This window comes from Peromyscus leucopus, chromosome 10, assembly GCF_004664715.2.
Source record: "Peromyscus leucopus breed LL Stock chromosome 10, UCI_PerLeu_2.1, whole genome shotgun sequence".
NCBI lineage: Eukaryota > Metazoa > Chordata > Mammalia > Rodentia > Cricetidae > Peromyscus > Peromyscus leucopus.
In genome coordinates, this window is record NC_051071.1 from 58,512,390 (window position 1) to 58,533,940 (window position 21,551).

At 35.5% G+C, this 21,551-nt stretch overlaps 1 protein-coding gene across 7 annotated transcripts in view; it reads right to left on the reverse strand.

Annotated features, from left to right (window-relative positions):
• The window catches only part of Gabra4 (gamma-aminobutyric acid type A receptor subunit alpha4), a 70,418-nt gene that overhangs the window by 24,905 nt on the left and 23,962 nt on the right, over positions 1 to 21,551 (reverse strand). For 5 of the 7 annotated variants that reach the window (XM_028861751.2, XM_028861868.2, XM_028861803.2 and 2 more), the window contains one exon: positions 13,998 to 14,257. The exons of 1 other annotated variant lie outside the window; for it this stretch is intronic. In XM_028861751.2, coding sequence (XP_028717584.1) covers positions 13,998 to 14,257 — 260 coding nt within the window. Of the gene's footprint in view, positions 1 to 847; positions 10,017 to 13,997; positions 14,258 to 21,551 lie in introns of those variants that run through there. One more of the 7 variants, XM_037209082.1, reaches the window with a different exon arrangement.

The window sequence follows — 21,551 nt, forward strand, 5'->3', positions numbered from 1 at the left end:
TTTCCTAATTTGCTGTGATTCTGGGAATCATGTAGAAAAACTATTTTGATCAATATAAATGAGGATAAAATATGCTTATCCATATTCAATATCATTGATGCATTGATAAACTTCTTTACACATATTTATAGTAATGTATTAGATTAAAAAATCAGCTGTGCTTCAATTGATATTATTCATTTCAGATGTAAAATATTGAATGATTTATGGAATTTTGAATGATGAGTGTAATTCAGAAAGAAATAGTGGGAAAAATAAGTATTAATAATACAACTGAAATATTAAAAATTACTAAAGGATTTGCTTTTTAATGAAGTGAAAACAAATAGGAATCCCTATATAAAAATCTCATTCTATTTTTTATGAATTGCTGGAGGATACTAAAATAACTCTGTCAGCAGATCAAGTCCCCATTGACTATAATCTATTTCAGTCCCAAAATATATTCTTGTTCTGTGGATAATAGGTAACCTCCTTGGTGCCATTTTTAGAACAGCCCCATTAGCAAACATTAGGCAGACAGCACGTGAACATTTTTCAGGATCGGCTGGAGCAAAGTGGGTTTCTTGCAGCAGCAGCAATAGTGAGCAGAGCACATGGGAGAGTGCTTATTGAAGCTCGAAATTTATACAAACCTCTGCTGCTGCTTCAAGTCAAACTAAAATAAAGCAACCCCCAAATGGTCCTGTGGAGAACAGTAAGATTCCCACAAAGGATTTGCTTTCCTCAGCTCAGGGCACACCGAGTGGAGCTCCAAATTTATAACATTTTTGTTTGTAAAAGCAAACAACAAAAATAAAAACAAAGCAGCAAACTTATAAGTGTTAATAATAATAATCACAAAGAGTTTTTTTATTAAATAATTAGTTTGCTGTCACAATTAGGCATCTGGAAAAAATAACTGTCAGTTATGTCTGCCTCTTTACTACAAATGACTATTTCCCACCTATTTTTTTTAACCAATTGACCAGCGAAGCATGACATTTCAATATAGTTTCCACCTATAAACTCAGATTTTTCTCAGAAAAAAATCCCATGAACTCACGTTTTCATGGAAGAATCAATCACCGAAGGTCAATTGCACAACTGTTGCTGTACACTCACACACACCCCTGCACTGCCCTCCCCACTCTTTAGTTACAGACCTCCTTAAAGAAAGTAATTTTCAGGTTACTCAGTGGTTGCCAGGTCCCTGCTTACAATTCCAGAAAAGAGCATTCAAGGTCCACAAAGGCCTCCATTGGCCACCTTCCAAGTAGGATGGCCATATCACAGACATTCTCAATCAGGTCTTAGAAGATGACCAAGTCCTTTCTTCATACATTCCAGAGAGCATGTCTGTGTGTTCTAGGGATAACTTGACTGGAATAATTCAGAGTGACTCTCACTGTTCTCCTAGCCAGAACCATTCTGGTTAGAGATAACCCATGCAATCAAATCAAAGCTCAAAGTTATATGCAACGGGAGGGCAAGGACAGCACTTGCCTCATGTGAGAGAGTTCAAAGAAACCAGGTAGACTAATGTTAAAAAAAAGTCATCTAAATTTCCTTCAGTTATTACAAATCTTTAGATAGGTCTCAAAACAACAATGTTTGAATAGGCTTAATTAGAATCTTCTGTGATACTGTTTTGACCTAAGATTTCTGTTACTGTTAGTATTGAAGAGAATAGAGTTGATTCATTCATATTTTCCATTCATTGACTTAGTCAACAAATATTGAAGTGTCAAGCTCTATGCCACATATTAGTCTTAATGGTAATAGTATTTTAAAAATATATTCAACTGACTAGCCACATTTATTCACATGGACTCTCAGTTTTTAAACTAAAGATAATAACATACCTATTTTGTATATAAAACAAACATTGGCTTTCTGCTCTTTGTACACACAGAGTCCCCACAATCTTTTGACAATTTGTAAATGTTAATTCTCAAGCATCAAAGAACTGGACAAAAAGAAATTGTAAATGTGGACAAATGTGAGAAGTGGGCATTCAAGATCACTAAAAAGGATGATAAATGGCACTTTGAGGAACTCTATCATGTACTAGTCCAGAAAGAAAACAGGGTGGGGCAAATATCTTATGGAATCAGCTACAAGAAAATATTAAGTAAGCATCTCATACACAAGTTAAATGGAAAGTTCTGCCTTCTTAAAACTATTGGGAAACTGACCAAAAATACATAATAATTGTCTTTTACAATAGATATTTTTCTTACATAATATGCTCTAATTCATTTAAGTGAAATGAAATAAGTCATACCCAAACTGATGCCTCTTGAAACTGCTAAATCATCTGAGGCTGAGCAAAAAGCTGGAAATTCAGAGATGTATATTATGTTGTGGGAAAATTATCTCCTCAAAATAGCAAGGAGAAAATTGGCAGCTTAGTCAAATAAACCAGAAGGAATGAATAATTTTACTCAGTAGCTTACAGACTGGAACTTGCTGCAAAATAGACCAAAACACTGAGAAAAGTTTGTTTCAAGCATTGTGTACTTTGAAGCTGTTTCTTTTTCTATCCTATAAAAATGGGTTGGCCCACTCCTATTGTTGACATAGGCGGGGAAAGGTCAAATAAAAATTAATTTATGTTAATAATACAGATTTTCCAATGAGAGTGTGGTTCTTTCATACACTGACATTCATAGGTTTTATACTTTCATTATGTAAGTAATGAATTCAATCACGAGGTATTTCTTGAGCTCCTGATATAACTCAGTAACTCAGTACAATGCTACAGTCAGTAACTGTGCTACAGTTATTCAAAAAGTAATAGAGCAAATTGAGAAAATCCTAGCAACATGCTAATAGTTTATAAATTACATCACAATTCTAAAACAATCCTCCTTCTACTCGGTGAATATCATAAGCCAACTAATGATATATACAGCCATGAGCTGGCTTGCTTCTGTGCTATTCTTTTTTTAATCTACTGAGTACCAGCATAATGCAAGACTCACCACCTAAATTCTCATGACAGCCAGCCACTATGCCCTAAAGTTCAGTGTACGTCTCACGGTGTCCTTTGCTCTCTATATAATAAATACTTCCCCATTATCTGTATATTCCTATATTCTCTCGCCCAATATAGCATATATTCTGCAAGGGCAAAGTAGTTCTTTAAGTATTTCCCCCAACATTCCCTTGATCATATGTTAGAAATAAATATTACTTATTGGATACATAGATGCATATAAATAGTTTATTTCAAGTCAAAGTTCAGAAGAATACTTGCTTGAGTTTGTTTTTTAATGTTTAAAATTTCAAAAATGACAGCAAATTGTGGGTTACATAATCTACTCTCTGATTAAGTGAGGACTTTGGGCTTGACAAACATATTTTATGCCATGCTAGAGTTTTGGAAAGTGCATTACTTTTCTGTGATTTTGCTAAACTTGAAGTTAAGCAATATCTTGTTTATAAGTGGGACAGAATTTCAACAGAAGATTTAAATTTTTAATTATGTGAACATTGAGATAACAGTCACATAAAATCAGAAATGAGGTGGGCTAGGGTATGTGAGAGAAGAAGGCAGGATGGAGGCCTTCATTGGGGTTATAACTGAAGGGCAGAAATCTGTACTAGTTTCTGAACATATATTTGGATGCAGTGTATCTGGCTTTAAATCTTGGCTCTGTTACATAGCAGCTGTGTGACTTTGGGCAAATCACTTAGACCTGTTGGTGCTTCAATTTCCTCATCTATAAAAAGGATTTTTGTGAAGATTATATGAGAATATATATAATGTTTAAAATACTCTATGGCACATGGAAAGTACAATATAAATGATGTTTTTATTGCTGGTGGAGCAACATGAATTCTTTACATATGGGTGAATATAAAATAACCTGAATATTTAATTATACCTGACTCAGTGATCCCAGAAAAACTAACCTCTGCTTAATCAGGTCTTGGCATGTTATATGTAATAAACTACATCCATGTTAAAGAACAGAGAAGATAGTGCATTGATTCAGAGATTGGATGAGCATGCAGTGACCCAGACATCTTAATTATAACAGATTGAGATATATTCTAGCTTACCTTCACAAATAACAGAGAAATAGAAATCTAAGTACTGGGTTATGTGCTCAAACCAACACTGGAGAACTTGAAGCAGAGACAAAGTGCCATCTTCTTTGGTTATTCCTAGGTAGCTTTCTGATGCAAAGAGACAGGGCTCAAATCCAAGCCAACCATTTATTACACATATATTCTACACAGTTACCAAAATGGCTTATGAAGGACCTCCTTGGTCAGCCATCAAGTTATATGTATAATCACACAGCTCATCTTACAGTTTGTTGCCAAGATGAGACACACCATACGTATGGCCACTCACAAAATAAGTTACATATAGCAAGCAAACTAAGAAATTGATCATGGGGCTGTAGAGATAACCCCACGGTAAAAACACTTGCTTCTATTACAGAGGACCCATGTTTAGTCCCATCACCCACACAATGGTGCACAACCTATATGTAACTCTAGTTCCAGGGGATCTAATACCTTCTTCTGACCTCCTCAGGCACCAGGCACACATGTGGTACACAAATATAAATGTAGGCAAAAGAATCATACACATAAAATCAAACTTTTTTTGAAAGACATTGATAATTGCCACCATCATGGTGCTAATGATGCTTTCTCAAATTGTATAGTTAACACACTTCACTACTTTATTTATCATGTTATCTGTAAAAAAAAGTATATGAAAGAAATAGACAAATTTGCTGTTAAACTAAATCATCTATATTTATACCTATATCACACACACACACACACACACACACACACACACACACACACACACACACACTGCTCACTGTGCTACAATGGCCCATTCCCTTACTTCTTCCTTAAACACTAGCTACAATATTCAGCTTCCTCCTGCACTGTTACATTTATGGTATATTCATCTCTGAAGAAGGAAATAGCCTATTTTCAGTTAGCATGCTCATGTTGGTACTTTTCTCTCTATTTGACTTTACCAACAATTACCAAATATTGTTTCAATAAGCTGCAAAGACTGACTACTTTCTCCCCATCATCATCTGGATGCTATCCCTTACTTCACGACTTTTTGCTGTTCAAGGATTAAGTTGATGTCTCAGTTTAACTTTCTCTGATATAATTCTTCATTACCTTTTCTGCCTTTCCACAATATCTTGGCAATTTTCATTCTAAATTAACTATCCAATATCTAGCCTCCTCAGTATCTTCATACCTATGGAGGGAAAAGAAACACATTCCCAACATAGCCTTGCTGAATATTTGCTCTATAAACATACATACACAGTTATAACAGGTCCCCATTATGTAATTGAATATAGAACTTCTGCAAGTATTTCTCCAGTATTTCTGCAGTTCTAGGGTAATAGTAAAAATCTGAGAGTAAGTTTACACTACTATCAGTGTTCTTGATTTATTGTAAATTAATTATAAGTCATTCTCAAGATGAACAGCATGACTCTTTTTTTGACTCTTACTGGACTAACACTGTGGATTTTAGTCTTTGAGTCCTCAATGACTGACTGTAATAGGTGCCTGATATATGCTTGTAACTCATTAACTAAGATTCTCATACATTAGGGAACCATGTCTGCATATGAAAACATAACAAAATTAACACAGAAAATAGGGCAAAACATGAAACATAATTCTGGTTTTCTTGCTATATCAATCACCGAGTTTAATGCATGTCAAATTAAACAATCACTCATGACCTGAAGAATATTGCCAACTACAGAACATTTTGTACTTAATATGCTATGAGTTTGGGGAAGTACTTAACTAAATAAGACTTAAAGAATGTCATTAAACTCTTGTCACAAACATGCCTAAATGTCAGATGAAATGACAGCACTAATCTAGGTCCTTTTTCAAGCTGCCAAGGTAGGAGATTTTAAAAGAAGTTAAGATATGAAAGGAGCAAGAACAAAAAGAAAAAATAGGTGCACTATTTTGTGGCATTAAGTCTAAACTATTTAAAGAACATCATTTCTAAGAGGGGCTTTTAAACAGCTTTTCTTTGAAGATGATTGAAGTTAAAATTTGAAACTGACCCATTTCTGCACCATTTAGGAATGGAATGAAGCTTGCATATTACCAACCACCAGAAAATCACTGCATTTAGCACATCACAGACTCTGATATCTGTGAAAGTGAAATGACTAAAATGATCAAAAGTCACTTGGCTATTCCTTTTCTTGTCCTGAATGGCTGTGTATGAATGTGATTTCTTTGGTTTCTTTTGTAAGTGTCCTTTTCAGTACTATATTGCCATTCATTGGCTAACCCCAAGTGCTGATAAATGTGCCTCAGATTTTATCATTACACAGTATAAACATGAACTAGAGTGTTGTGGTATGGTACACAAATATGTACAATCATTATGGGTGGTCATAAGGAAAGGAATAAGGAGATAACTCATAAGTTTAGATACGTACTACTCTTGCAAGAGTACACAAGTTGGGATCCCAGCACCAAGGACAGGCAGCTCACAATCATCCATAACTACAGGTCCAGTAGGAGCAGCCACCTCCAACCTCTGCCATCACCTTCAGTTACACGCATATTTTCACACACAAATACACACAATTTTAAAAATAATAAGAAAGTAAATCTAAAAAAAATTAAATGTTTAAAAAACAAAGAAGGACAAAAGGAAGATGAAGAATATGTTTCTATCGTCTTAGAAGCTTACAAAAACAATGCTGAAACTCACCACTGCCTTTTGTTCACATTTATTCCTAACAAAATGAATTTCATATAAAAGACACAGGTTCAAAATCAGTGATGAATCCAATGGTTTCTCTTCATAGAAACACCGATTCATATAGTTCAATCAATAGACAACTACAACTTTTAAAATCTATCAACTACTCTGGAAAATACAATGAAATCATACTCTATTTTATAAATGAGTTTACATCTACCAATGTAAACAACAATCACATAGGAACCAACTGAAACAAACTTTCCCAGAACATTATAAAGTGATAAATGAGGTCATTCATGCTTCAAACTTGTAAGTGCTTGAGGAATTTAAGGAGGAACTGATCATTGGTATGGTCTGCTAGGCTGAGCACCATGTTGTATAGTTTACCTGCATAATGTAATATGAGCCTCAGTATTTGCCTTTCTAGTAGGCCCCTTTATTGCCCCCATTTTATAGATAAAGACATTTGAGACCTTATCTTTGAGATTCAGCTGCTGACTCGAAATGAATTCCATAAGGGAAATAAGATTAGTGCTTGATTCTGAAGAATGAGTATTAAGTGGAGATTCTCATAAGGACACACAAAGTATGTCTTGGATCATTTATATATCTTTTTTTATGCCACCTTTCTATTTAAGACTCTAAGCAGAGAAAATAATTCCTTGGTTTTCCAAACAGCTTTGCTAGAATCTATGTATACTTTAAAACTGAAAAAAACACATACAGTATACCAGAAAAGTGAAATGAAAATAAAGAGAAAAATAAATTAGGTAGATGGAAGGCATATGTAGGTGGGGGGAGAGGTATGGATTAATGAATTGAGAAAAATTTCATGACCGTTGTGGTAAAGTGATGCTCTGCTGTGGAAATCTGAGCTAATTAGTTTGTTCATCAAATGTGCTTCATTTTCCTAGTAAGTGATGCCAACACTGTCCCTCTCATCCTCAGTGTCCTTTATCCAACACATCCAGCTGGTGACTATAGCTCATGATCTCAACCTTGCCACCTACCAAATAGAAGACTGTGGCAGAGTAACTGAATCTTAAGAAATCACTTTCTTTTTAATGAAACATGGATAAAATTAGCAAATATTTTATAAATTATTGGAAGTAATAATCTGATAGGTTATCTATAAAAGTTTCTTTTATTATCACAAGGAAGAATTTGTAATACTATGCAATTAATCAAGTCTTCATAAAAAGTATGAACAAAACAGGGCTGTTGCATGCATGGAGTCACTGCTGTGTAATTACTTGTATAAGGCCCACACAAGATGATGTCCTCAACACTCCGTTGTTAGGGTGGGCTCTCGTTTCCTCAGTGCTGATAAGTTAGCCATGCTCTAAATAAAACCCCACCCATGCCCTTGCAAGCAACTCTCATTTACTTCAGTGGATCACAAATACCTGATGACAAAACAATTTTAAATAGTCATGAAATGGAGAGGAATTTGTTGGAAAGAAGAACACGTTCTGTGTAAGTAGGAAGGTGATGAGAGATGGTAAAAGGAGGCAAAAAATATCAAAACACATTATATATATTGTAAAAGTGTCAAATAATGATAAGCATTTTAAAATTATAAACAAAAGATTAACATGGGCTATCAGTTTCTATGTTTTTTCTGTATGTACATGTTCTCTCTATATAAAAATATTTGTGTACATATATGTATATATATACATGCCCACATTCTTATGCATATATTTAATAAATGCTACACAGAGACTTTAAAAAAGCAAGGTCTCCACTAAAGCACATTTGAAGCAATTTCAGTATTGGGTTTACCATGTTGGATCTGCATTATCATGACGGTATAACTTAGTTGCTGAAAAACCTGTTTCTTCTTTTGTAAAATAGCTCTTGTGATCTTGCAACTATGTAGCACATGTAAAGTACATCATGTAAGACCTGACTTACAAGCTTAGTTTGTATTAGCCACTGTTATTACATCACTGGTTAGTTTTTCAGAAGATATAGCATGTCTACATTAATGCGTTGTTTTTTGATGAAAATGACTAAAGTATATAATCAAATACTAATGTGTATGGGTATATGTATGTGCATGTGAGTGCAGATGCCCAAAGAAGCCAGATGAGGGGATAGATCCCCTGGATCTGGAGTTACAGGCAATTGTAAACCGCCTGGTGTGGATGCTAGGAACTGACCTGAGATGCTCTGTAAGAGCAGTACCTGCTTTTAACCTATAGGCTATGTCTCCACCCTGACTTTTAAAATGTATATATGACATTGTTTAAAAGCACCTTGGATTTGATTCTATAGTTATTTATCTTTCAGACAAAATTGTCTGCATCCATGAGAAAGTGGGTATGTTAAAAAGAAGCAGTAAGAATATGGGAGAACAAAATCACAAGGATGGTGTCCAACTCACATATTAGGATAGAGTCAAGGGCAGAATTAAGGTAATGATGAGCAGAAGCAGAAGTTTTGTGCCTCTTAAAATATCCAAAGGTATACTTGAGCTACTTATAGCCACTCTTACATCCCAGCAATTGGCTTTTCCATGAATATTCCATTAAGCTAAAATCTTTTCAATTTTCCAAGAACAGAAATAGTCACCATAAGCCTCCACCTAGCCACTAACGGTCAAACTGCTAGTGAACCCCCAGAGGACCTTTGAACTAAATATCATTAAGCTCAAAGGTCTGTTACAAATGAGGTGCTCAAACATGTTTTAAGCCAAGCCAGTATTATTCAAAATAGTAATTGATGGCATATTTTAGAACACACCTTTGAATAAACCTTGGCTGCCGGATTAGAACCTCTACTGACACTCCAAACTGTGGATTCTAAGAACATTTCATTTCAGGAACAAGTTACAAATGTTTGTTCTTAACACATTCTCTGCATTTCTGTACTCTCTCCTCCCTCTTTATCTGTCTCCCAATTTATTTCCCATTTAATGTCTTCTCCACCTATGAAGTTGTACTTGTCACTGAGGCCAAGTGGGGAGCTGAACTCCCGTTTGCAACCGGTCCTGTGTTGCTGTCTTTAGAACGCGGGCACTTTGAAGTAAATTGCCAGAAAGATCGAGGTCCTTGCACAGGCACTCGTGATAGTAGACATAAAGCACATGATGAATATTTTGACCAGTTTTATTGTAAAAATCATCCCGCAAGGCTGATATGGTATGATTCTTCATCATTTTGCAAACATGCTTCTTCTTCTCGCTCCCTAGATATGTCATAAGCACAGGGCATGTGTACAAGGCTGCAGAGAAGTTTCTGAATCCCTTAGCAAGCAGATGAGTTTCAGCCAATCCTTACAGCTGCTGTAGTCAAGGGAATATTTCAGAGAGCAAATGGAAGATTATCAGATATCTCCCCATCTTTGGAAACTGGACATAAAAATTTTATTCTGAGTTTGTGGTACTTTAATGTATTTGTAATATTTCATCATTATATCCATACAATACATCTCATTGGTGCAATACAAAAAAGAACAGAATCAATTCATTATAAATCGATTTTTAAAGATAGGATCTTACTCTATAGCCTATGTTCACCTCAAACTTGAGATTTGCCCTCAGCCTTCCAAGTTGCATAAATTATAGGTATATAGCACTAAACCTGGCTTGCATAAAATCAATTTCAAAAGCTAGAAACTTTAGAATAAAGCCATTTTGGAGTTAGGGTGAGTTAATGTTTAGACATTTATCAATGTTATTAGAAAAATATGTTGAGATAAGTTTTTGAAGCCTTAAAAACATGATATAAAGCTTCCAGAGTGCATAAGAAAAAGAAGACAAGGATGATTTTTTTTTTTTTTTTTTTTTGGTTTTTTGAGACAGGGTTTCTCTGCGTAGCTTTGCGCCTTTCCTGGAGCTCACTTGGTAGCCCAGGCTGGCCTCGAACTCACAGAGATCCGCCTGGCTCTGCCTCCCGAGTGCTGGAATTAAAGGCATGAGCCACCACTGCCCGGCTGACAAGGATGATTTTTTAACATCAGAAAACTTTACAAAAGTTAATATCGAGAAAGAAAATACTATTACAAATGTTAAAATACGGTCGAGGCGTGTAGCTCAGTAGTAGTACTTGCCTAGCATGCAGAAGGCCTGGATTTGATACTCAGATCACAGGAAGGAAGGAAGGAAGGAAGGAAGGAAGGAAGGAAGGAAGGAAGGAAGGAAGGAAGGAAGGAAGGAAGGAAGGAAAGAAGGAAGGAAAGAAGGAAGGAAAGAAGGAAGGAAAGAAGGAAGGGAGAGGAGGGAGAGGAGGGAGGGAGGAAGGGAAGGAGGAAATAAAATAATTATCAGAGTTAAATAAAAAAATCACACATAGAAATTTTAATATTATCTCTATATTCTCATCTCAAAAAGGAATCTATTACTCCAGAACACATAGCAAATAATTCTGATAATATTAATCTCAAAATTATGCATCATAGAACTCTATACAGAAGAGATCTGAGTTCAGTAAGAGAAACTTTATTCTTAAATAAGAAAGCATGAAAATAAATAAATATAAAGTATACTCAAGTATCTTGAATAATGTAACAAATTTAACCTGTAGAAATATATAATTAAATTAACTCATAATCACCAGAAAATAATAAACAGTAAAATAAACCCAAGATTCAGTGACTTAAAAGAATCAAGAAATAGATTACCTAGTTTCAATATGTCAAAGCAAAACATAATAGGACAACAACAAAAGACAGAAGATGTAAGTTTACCTATGGGAAGCGGGGATAAGAGTAAAGCTTGAACAGTAATTTGTAAAACTGAAAACAGTATGCAAAATGCATTCTAACAAATTTGAAAATCTTGATGAATTCACTTAGAAGAAAATATAAACTATTTAAACTTCTCGATGACAAGTATTCATTACTTAGCTACCCTGGTAGCATCTGGAGACTGTGGCAGCAGTACCAAGACTGATGGCACAGAATGGGTTAACCCTGTAAAGGTGGACTTCTAATCTCTAATGGCTTCCAGACCCTTCATAGCGTCCCCATTTTATGCTCTAGGTGTTTCATTACTTACATTAAAAGAAACTGTCTGCCTCCACTCCCTTGCCACGTGGAAATAAATGCAATTTACATAATGTAGGTTATTCACTGGCTTTTAAAAATATACATTATTGAATCTTAGCTTCTGTGCGATGTCTGACCCATAGTTAGCATTAAATATATATTTGTTAAATGAATAAGTGAATAAATTAAGGACTGAGATACCACTTAGTAGAGGGAAAAACAGTTGATGATGTCTATTACATTTTGGTTTGGGTAAATGCAGGCCAAGCAGTTTTATCATGCCATTCATGGAAATTACAGTTGGCTAGGGTACAAAACCACAGAAATCTGTCTATGTCTACAAAAATGAAGATGAACAAAATGAAAGAGAGTCCTAGGGACATAGAACAGTGGAAGAGGAAGAGGAAGATTAAGAAAAAGTCTGCCTGCCTAATTATCCATGTTCTTGTACCTCTTGCTGCTTTTTCTACAATAAGAATATGTGTGGAAAAGAAGCTTAATATTAAAAAAAAGAACCTTTGATAAGTCACACGAAAAAAATCACAGTTGTTTTTATTATGTTTTCAACTTTCTCTTAGATATGTCCTTTAGAAAATGAATTGTTCATTTGGATGTACATCAGTTATAATTATGGATCATTTTGTTGCTAGGATTATTTTCTTCTTTAATACAAGGCAGCGGTCCCATAGGAAATGCAGTGCCATGTTAAGACCTATCATTTTACTTCGGTCAATGAATTCTATAAAAAATGGCCTTTGCAGCTCTCTCAACATCATTAACAGGTTCCTCTTACCAGTATATGCTCCATTTTACCCATTTCTGTAAAAAAAAGACCTTTAATATTGAAAGGAATTTTCAGACAAACATAGCCTTATGTCATGTATCAAGGTCATGTATGGATTGTTTAGCTTTTAAGTCAATATGCAATGCTTTAAAGTATCAATGTATTAGGAACAAGGGTTATAGTTTAGGGTAGTAGCTGGGAGGGGTGGGAATATGGAGAACAATAAATGACACTAAAGATCATTCAAAAAAATCATAGAGAAGCCTACTACTATAGAAGTTTCCTGAAATACATACATACATACATACATACATGCATAAAAATAATTTAAATAGAGATACTCTATAATGGATTGACAAAGCCTCTATAAGACACCACACGTTATCTAATAAAAATGATTGTCAGGAATGAGTTATCTCTTACAGAGTTCCTAGCCAAGAAGGTCCCATAGATCCTCAAACATTATCATAGCTAAGAACAAAAATATTCATCAGATTTCCCAGCTATGAACTCTCAGAGTTATAATGATGACTGGCAAAGCAAAATATGCCAGTTTCCTCATTAATATCATGGGAGTAACCAACCACTTTCTGATTAGATTTAAGGCCCAGACCACAAGAAGAAAAACAGTCATACTTGGTACTATTATTGGGGCCAAGAACCTGTAACAAGATAGGTCATAATCCCTATATTCTGCTAAATGTGCACAGTGTTAAACTGACTCCTTATGACTTGTTAAATCCACACTATATCCCTCAACCTTCATCAGACAGACTGTTTTCTTTAGAACATGGTCATTAACACTGAGACACACAACCAGCCAAGCTGCAGAGAATAAGAGACTGTGGAATGCTCAGCCCTAAATGGAACTTTTATTATCAACAACCCCTTGTTCTCAAGACCAAGGAGTCATTCTTGTTAAGGGAATGAAAAGAGTTTAAAAACCCAAGGTGATGAATGACTACCAGGTAATGCTGTCTCCAGGTAACACAGCAGTACAGGCAGAACATATGAACTCCCAAGACCTGTACAAGCTCAAATTAGACCAAACTCAAGCATGGAAAAGGGTATTGGCAACTCATAGTCTCTGGGATAGGAAGAGTTGGTTTTCTTTTTAAAATGTGTACCCTGCTAAGTACACCAAGTTCCAATAAAAGCCACACATCAAAGGATACATAAGCAACCCATATTGTACATGATGGCTTTAAGAAAAGAATAGAAAATGATACAAAGTTGGGTAGATGGGGAAAGTAGGTTGGACTTGGGAGAAGTTACAATGGGGTAAATATCAAAGCATAGTATACGATATTATCAAATAACTAAAAAAATTGCAAAACCAAAATATCAATGCACATGTTATCATTTTACATTCTCCTAGATTTCCGCCATTCTCACAAATTGTCATTGATATTTTCATATTCTCTGTTTTCTACCTACAATAAAATTTTGACCAAACAGCTAAAACCTTAGAAAGAAGGAGATGAAATCAAATACCTGGAGAGAGGCTTCTGGATGATTTTCTCTCTGCACTGGAGCAGCTGGAATTTCTGGAGGCGGCTTCGATACCTTCTTTTTGGCTTTCTGCATTTGAATGTTGGTGAAATAGTTGACAGCGGCAAACTCAATAAGAGCCGAAAATACAAAAGCAAAGCAGACGGCTATGAACCAATCCATGGCAGTCGCATAGGATACTTTGGGCAATGAATGTCGGGCACTGATGCTTAGGGTGGTCATCGTGAGGACTGTGGTTATTCCTTCAATGCAAAAGAGCAAAGAGAGAAAACATTCTACTACTATTTCTACAAGAAGACAAGCCAACCCAAAAGGAGGAGGTGGGATGAGGTTGGCGAAGTTACTACTAGGTGAAACCCACCACCTTTGACAGAGGATTTGATCCTTCTGCTTCACTGAAACCAGCACAGGTTTTGGAGTAAGAAATGGATATGCTCAGTTCCTGGCTCTTGTAATCATCAGCTCAGTGTGACTTGGTTCAAGACTGTGAAGTTCATTGGGATTTTCTTGTACATTCTAAGTTTACTATAAAAATAAAAATATGTAAAACACATAGAATATATTGATTTTATATTGGAAGCTGAAACAAGATCCCTGCCAAATCAATATATAGACTTCCCAAAAAAGATGATTCATTGAAACAGTGACTCTCAGACATTAATGGGAAGCTGGGCACTTTAGCCATCTAAATGGGAGCATGAATATACTAGGTAAGCAAGGCCTGTTACCACTGATAATTTTTGTCAGCAAAGCCACAATCATATATAAGTTCTTATAATTAAATTACTATAATACACTGAATAAAATTAATGCACTCATTGTTTATCAAAACTATTAATATGTTCTGGCTAAATGTACTTCTGTAACAATTTGGCCTTTGAAATATGGATGTTTACTACATATAAGTGTACAAGTTGAAGCAGAACACTTGCAACAAGAATAGAGCCCTTTCTCCATCAATCATTTTCTGAAATAACACTTCCAGGAAGAGTGGCTTCTTAACCCAGAGAAAAGGTTGGCCTCCATTCTTAGAAAAATTCTGCTTGTCAGTAGAACTACAGAACAACGCATTATTTGAGGGTGCTAATATTTGCATAATTTTCCCTGTTTCCATTTACATATGTTTATTGAGTCAATATTATCTAGGTTATCTGGGAAATTCCTGGGGGACTTTCTATATCCATTTGTTCTAATTCTACATAACTCCTAGGATAGGTCCTGAAGCAGGGACACTCAGGTATCTGTAGATAATGGTGATGGTGGTGGCATAAATTATGATGATGATGACAGTGATGAAAATATCCTAACTGTATATGTCAATCCATGCCAACCTCCAGCTTAAAGGCATTTAATCCATGTTCAACTGAAAATAAAGAAAAATTTCACAACCATAAAGGAATAGTCATACTTTGACTTGAAAAAACAATACTGTTATCTTCAACTTAGACTCTGATTATATTCTACCTGGTACTATTCCTTTATTGTTTCACATATGTGAGCCTAGAGAGGAATGCAAGAGTAGCCTAAGACCATTCCTAAAAAAACAAAAACAATGATTTCAATATGCCAGCTGACATCTATTCATGTGTAAGGCTTAGCCATAATGGAATAATTAGCAAGCTTAGAATGCGAGAAATTTCAAGATAGAAGATCTTTGGGGAAAAAAAATCAGCACACCCTGCTTCCAGTATGATTGAGCAGAGCTTCCTTAAGAGCCACCGTGTTGAACATTGCTTTAGGGATCACCAATCATGTGGTGCCAGATGCATCATAAATGTCCAGTAAACAACAAATCATTGTTTTGTCGTACTCAGTCTTTTTTCTCCAATTCCAATCTCTCCCTAAGCTATTAGTTCCTAGAAGGTAGAAATTTGGAGCATCTGTGTATCACATGAGCTACAAGTTTTTAGAGAACATTCTAAAACTATGCATCAATATGTATTACATAAGTTGTTTAATAATAATCTTAAGCATTTTCTTAGCCTAAGGTTTTGAGATTTTATTATTATATATATATATATATATATATATATATATATATATATATATGTTTATATGTGGGTGGGTGTGTATGCATATGTATATGAATATGTATGTATGATGTGTCTCTGGCCATGAGTGCAGCTGGCTAGATGCCAGAAAACTCATTGGATCCCCTGGAACTGGAGTAACAAGCCATTATAAACTTATTGATGTGGACGCTGGAAGCCATATGGGTCTTTTAGCATAGCAGGAAATATTCTTAACCCCTAAGACATCTCTTCAGTCCCTCTGAAGTAGATTTTTAAAAACCTTATTCTGCTGGAGAGATGGCTCAGCGGTTAAGAGCACTGACTGCTCTTCCAGAGGTCCTGAGTTCAATTTCCAGCAACCACCTGGTGGCTCACAACTATCTCTAATGAGATATGGTGCCCTCTTCTGGCGGGCAGGCAGGCAGGCAGGCAGAACACTGTAAACATTATACATAATAAATAAATAAATCTTTTTTTAAAAAACCTTATTCCATTAAATAGGTCGATGCATATCTACACCAATGGCTCATTGGAACAAAGTGAATTTGCCCAGCTTTTTCCTGAAAGAGAGCTTCAAACATTTTAAACATCAGAGAGAAGGCACAATTCTCTCAAAGACTGTAAAATAAATGAATAAATAAATAAATAAATACTAAAGTAACTTCAGAAACTTTAGCTATAAAGTTTGGAGGTAAATTACATTTCCTCTCGCTCACAACAATTTATCTGTAATGGACTAGTAAGAATTCAAAAATGTTGCACAAGTTCTGTGATGTGTAAGCGGTGCATTTCTGCTAATGCCACAGACATGATGCTGAAAGTACTTGCAAGTAAAAAACATAAGAGTGTGTTCTAAATGAGAAGACTAGCCAGTGTTCAGAAAAGCACCCTTTTGTGCTAACCCAGGAAGGGAAAATCAAATTTGAATACAAGGAGCTTAATTGTCCCCTTGCTACCGTAAACTTGGTTCTTGTTGTGGGTGGTTCAGTAATTTTTTTTTTTCTGCCAATAAACAGAAGTGTTTTCATCATGCCTACTGTTATGTGAAAAAAATTCTTAGGTGATATTCAACAACAAAAACAAAGGTCATTACTGAGTTATGAATTGAGTAATGACATCCAATTGTTCAGAATCAGGTTGATGGCTTGCCTTAAATCACACTACTTATACCAACACAAAAGCACATGGCTGTCTCCCATTTCTCTTTCATTGTTATTCTATTTATGGAATGACCCTCTAGACAGTATGTTTGCTGTGTTGTAGCTGTTGGCAGAACTGGGAATGTTGGCTGACAAGAATGATTGGCTCAAAGTTGGTTTAAAATTTGCTATATCTTTAGACATCAAAAGTTCTCTGTCTTGTGTTCAAATTTGGAGAAAGTGGTAGGAATGTAGGCATGTACTTATTCCTTTTAATTTCAGGTATAGCACTTGAAAGAATAAGCACTGATGTAACAGAAAACAGAAGTCAAGTCTTTCAATAATAATCTCACCCTGAAAACATTTCAAAGACATATTTTTTTGTATGTTCAAGTATTGATGCCAGCCCGTGCCTTTAAACTGCTGAATATGCATCATATTGGCTGGCCCAGGAGCCGAGAGAGGAAATTAAGGAGTAGGCTAAGACTGTACACAAGAGTGAATTTTTGGCTGGCCATTCCTAGAAAATGAAATAGCAATGATTTCAATATGCCAGCTGGCATCTACTTGCGTTTAATGTTTAACCATATTGGAATAATTAAAAAAACCCTTAGAGTCAGACAAATTTCAAGATAGAAGGCCTTTGGAAAGAATTCCACATATCCTGTTTCTCAGACTTGTGCTGCTTCAGGGTTTTGCTCACCCTGGTGTTATCTGTGACCCAGCACACTGTGGCTTTGCAAATGAAAGGGGAGATGAGAGCTGAGGAAGAGCCAAACTAGTCTAGAGTTCACATTCACCTAAATCTCATATGGAGTAAATAGCCAATGACCCCAACCACGTAGGGCCTTACTTCTCCAAGGAAAGTATTATTCTAGACCCTTGATGAATAGTCTAATAATTACAATTCTGAAATAGCTTACATTTTTGAAGACTTAATTATAGCCATGATTTTCCTGGTTGATCAAAACTAATATTGATATAGGCATAGATACAGGCAGGCAAATTTCATATTCTCAATGAAAACATCCTACTGGCAACATATTCACAATCAGAAGCTCTGGAACTCTTCACAAGCCCCTTCCCTACTTCTACATCCCCATACCTGCTGTGAGGATTACATGGCTGAGTTCTCAATGTTTTATATATATAATGTCTCGGGTGTATCATTTATAATTAAATGACTTGATAAATGTTTTTAATATCTTTGTGCTGTTTTCCTTACTATAAAAATTGAGAATGTCTGTCTTGCTGAACTATTGTGAATGTTAAGTAATAGAACCCCACAGTGTTCATTTACTCACTATTGGAACTAGTAATACTAACATTTTGCTACACTGCTTAATTTCTTTGCACTGTTTTGTTTGTATAGGAAACATCAGCTGAGATCAGCTATAATGGATGTTACCTCTTCCCCCACTATTGAATATTTCTCTTATCCATGGACAAGTAAGTTCATCAACCAACAATAATAAAATTATATACAATGTATGCTAAGGATTTTCTTCAAATGTTTTACTGAGATTAATGCATTCAATCCTCCTAGCAATCCTAAGAGGTAAGCAATTCAGCTTCTTTTAACATATGAGTTAACAAACAGAAGTATCTCACTGAACACTTTATATTTATATATCTAAGAATCCAAGCTCAGGTACCCATGCTTATACAGCAAGCACTTTACCAACACAATGATTTCCCCTTACCCTTGATTACTCTATGCTAGGACAAGCTTAATGACTTGAATTTCACTCTCAGCCTCAGCAGCTCCCTTTTGCCCTGTCAAATAAAAAGTCCTGAACATGATGAGTTGACGCTAAAATCATTATGAATGCTAAATAGGACAAAGAATGCCAAGAAATTAACTATACAAGAGTACACACCAGAAAAACATTTTCTTCAAAAACCAAGAAAACTGAGAATAGAATTAGTTTCTTTGCTAGGTATGTATGGGAGAAAGTGTAGAATATACAATCTGTTTCCTGTATTAAGCACTCTTTAACCTTCACAAGTTCTTAAAATATTTCAACCTCTACTTCTGTGACGGTCCCTGAATGAGAACTTCACCTGTATTTCTTTCCTGCACTTTGATCAATTGTGAGTTTCTACACTGTCCACTGCACAAAGAAATCACTCTGCTAAGGTCTGAGAGCTGCACTAATCTATGGACACAGAAATACAAATTTAGAGGCAGTTTAATACTACATTCAGCTAATGTAATAGTAGTAGTAGTAGTAGTAGTAGTAGTAGTAGTAGTAGTAGTAGTAGTAGTAGTAGTAGAGTCAATCTTAGGATTTTCTCCTGTGGAACAGTCCTTAAATGCAATCAGAAAATAGTTTGTTGCCTCCACAATATTCATGCCAATATCATACCCATGGAAATCTATTGTCATGTTGGTCATTGTAATTCACACACTTCACAGCTAGCCCTCCAGTACTATGAAAGTTAGACAACAGGGAGAAAACTTCCTGGTCAGTACTTGATTTCTCCATGTTCAGTGATTAAAATGTGCTTTGTCTTTAGCAATAGGGTCTTACTATCATGTTCTCATTAGCAACTAAGAGTAGGATCAATACCCTGTATTATTCAGGGGGGTTTCTGAAACATACCTAACCAACAACTTGAGTGGCAGTATCCCACATCTAGCACAGGACTTTTTATTTGATAATCTATGGCTTCGGCTTCTTGGAAGAGCATTGTCCCCGTGTGGGTTAATGCCTATTAAATGTTGTTATATGAATATAGATAATATATAAGATAGATAGATAGATAGATAGATAGATAGATAGATAGATAGATGATGGATAGATAGATGATGGATAGATAGAAAGAAAGAAAGATAGATAGATAATAGATGATGGATAGACAGTTAGAAGATAGATAGATAGATAGATAGATAGATAGATAGATAGATAGATAGATAGATAGATAGATGATGGATAGATAGAAAGATAGATAGATAGATAATAGATGATGGATAGACAGACAGATAAAGATAGATAGATAGATGATAGATAGATAGATAGATAGATAGATAGATAGATAGATAGATAGGAAGGAAGGAAACATAAAGTAGTAGGTTGAGTGGTTGAGTACTGGTCCAAAATAGTATCTTCAGGACATGACGGACTGATACACTCAAGAACTCAGAGCAATTGTGGTTGCTTGCATGAGACCTGTACAAGATCAAGGCACAAAACATTCTAATGGGAAGGTGATCAAGAGCCCCACATATAACTCAATTAGTGGATGGAGAAAGTAAGTGATATAATTGAGTTTTAAACCCTAACCTTTCAATGTTAGTATCTAAACCCTAGATATATTTTCTATATTTCATTTTCCCATGTGTATTTAGCAGCTAGCCTTTGTTCTACAGCTGAAACGTTGCAGTTATTTAACTAAACTTTCATAACTTTATGAAGTAGCTTATACCATCATTCCTGCTCACTCTCTGCCTTAGATCAAACCTTGTCTGTCACTGGCTCCCTGTACAAGTTTCAACGATGATTTAAATACCATCAGCCTTTCAGAGACACTGTTTATATGTGGAAGAAATACCTTGGTAGGAGTATTTCAAGTTTGTTGAGGACAAGATACTCTTGTCTCTGAAGATGGGGAGTGCTAGAGTTTGAATCCACAGTGTTCTCAGAGGGTCATGTTTTGAATTCTCAATCCCCGGCTCATAACACTATGTTGAAGGTTGTAGAACCATTCAGAGGTAGGGCCTGACTGACAGATGCAGATCATTAGATGGTCTCTGAAGGTTACTCCCGTCCTGGTAACAGCTTGTGCTCTCTACTTCCTCTCCACTACTGTGACAGCAGGTGTTTGATTCTCCTTCCAGGGTCAGTGCTACCATGGTCTGCTTTGTAATCTGTCTGAAATCATGAGGCAAAATAAACCTCTACTCCCTGAGCTGTTTTTGTTAGGGACTGCAGCTATAGCAAAGTAAGATGGAAGGCTCTATGAATTCCTCACCAGCCTTCTTGCAGCTGTTATGTGATATGAAATGTACCCACAGTTAAATCCAAACAAACTGAAAGGCAAAAAGGAGAAATTGGCATATCTTTGGAGACCTTTGACTCCATTTTGCAAGAAGTCTAATAATTTTCTTTCTTTTCCCAACACTGAATGACAAAGTTGAATAGAATAAAGAATAAATAACTATATTACAATAAATAGATTTAATTATAAGTAATGTTATGATATAAAAGCATCCCAGATATAGAAAAGATTTATTTAACACAAAAATGTTAAACCTACACATCCCCAGAGACTTACTATTTAGAATAATATAGAGAAACCATAACAAGAATAAAAAGAAAAAATACTAGTTTAGAAAAAAATAGGAAGTTATGCAAATAGAATACAATAATGAACTGAGAGAC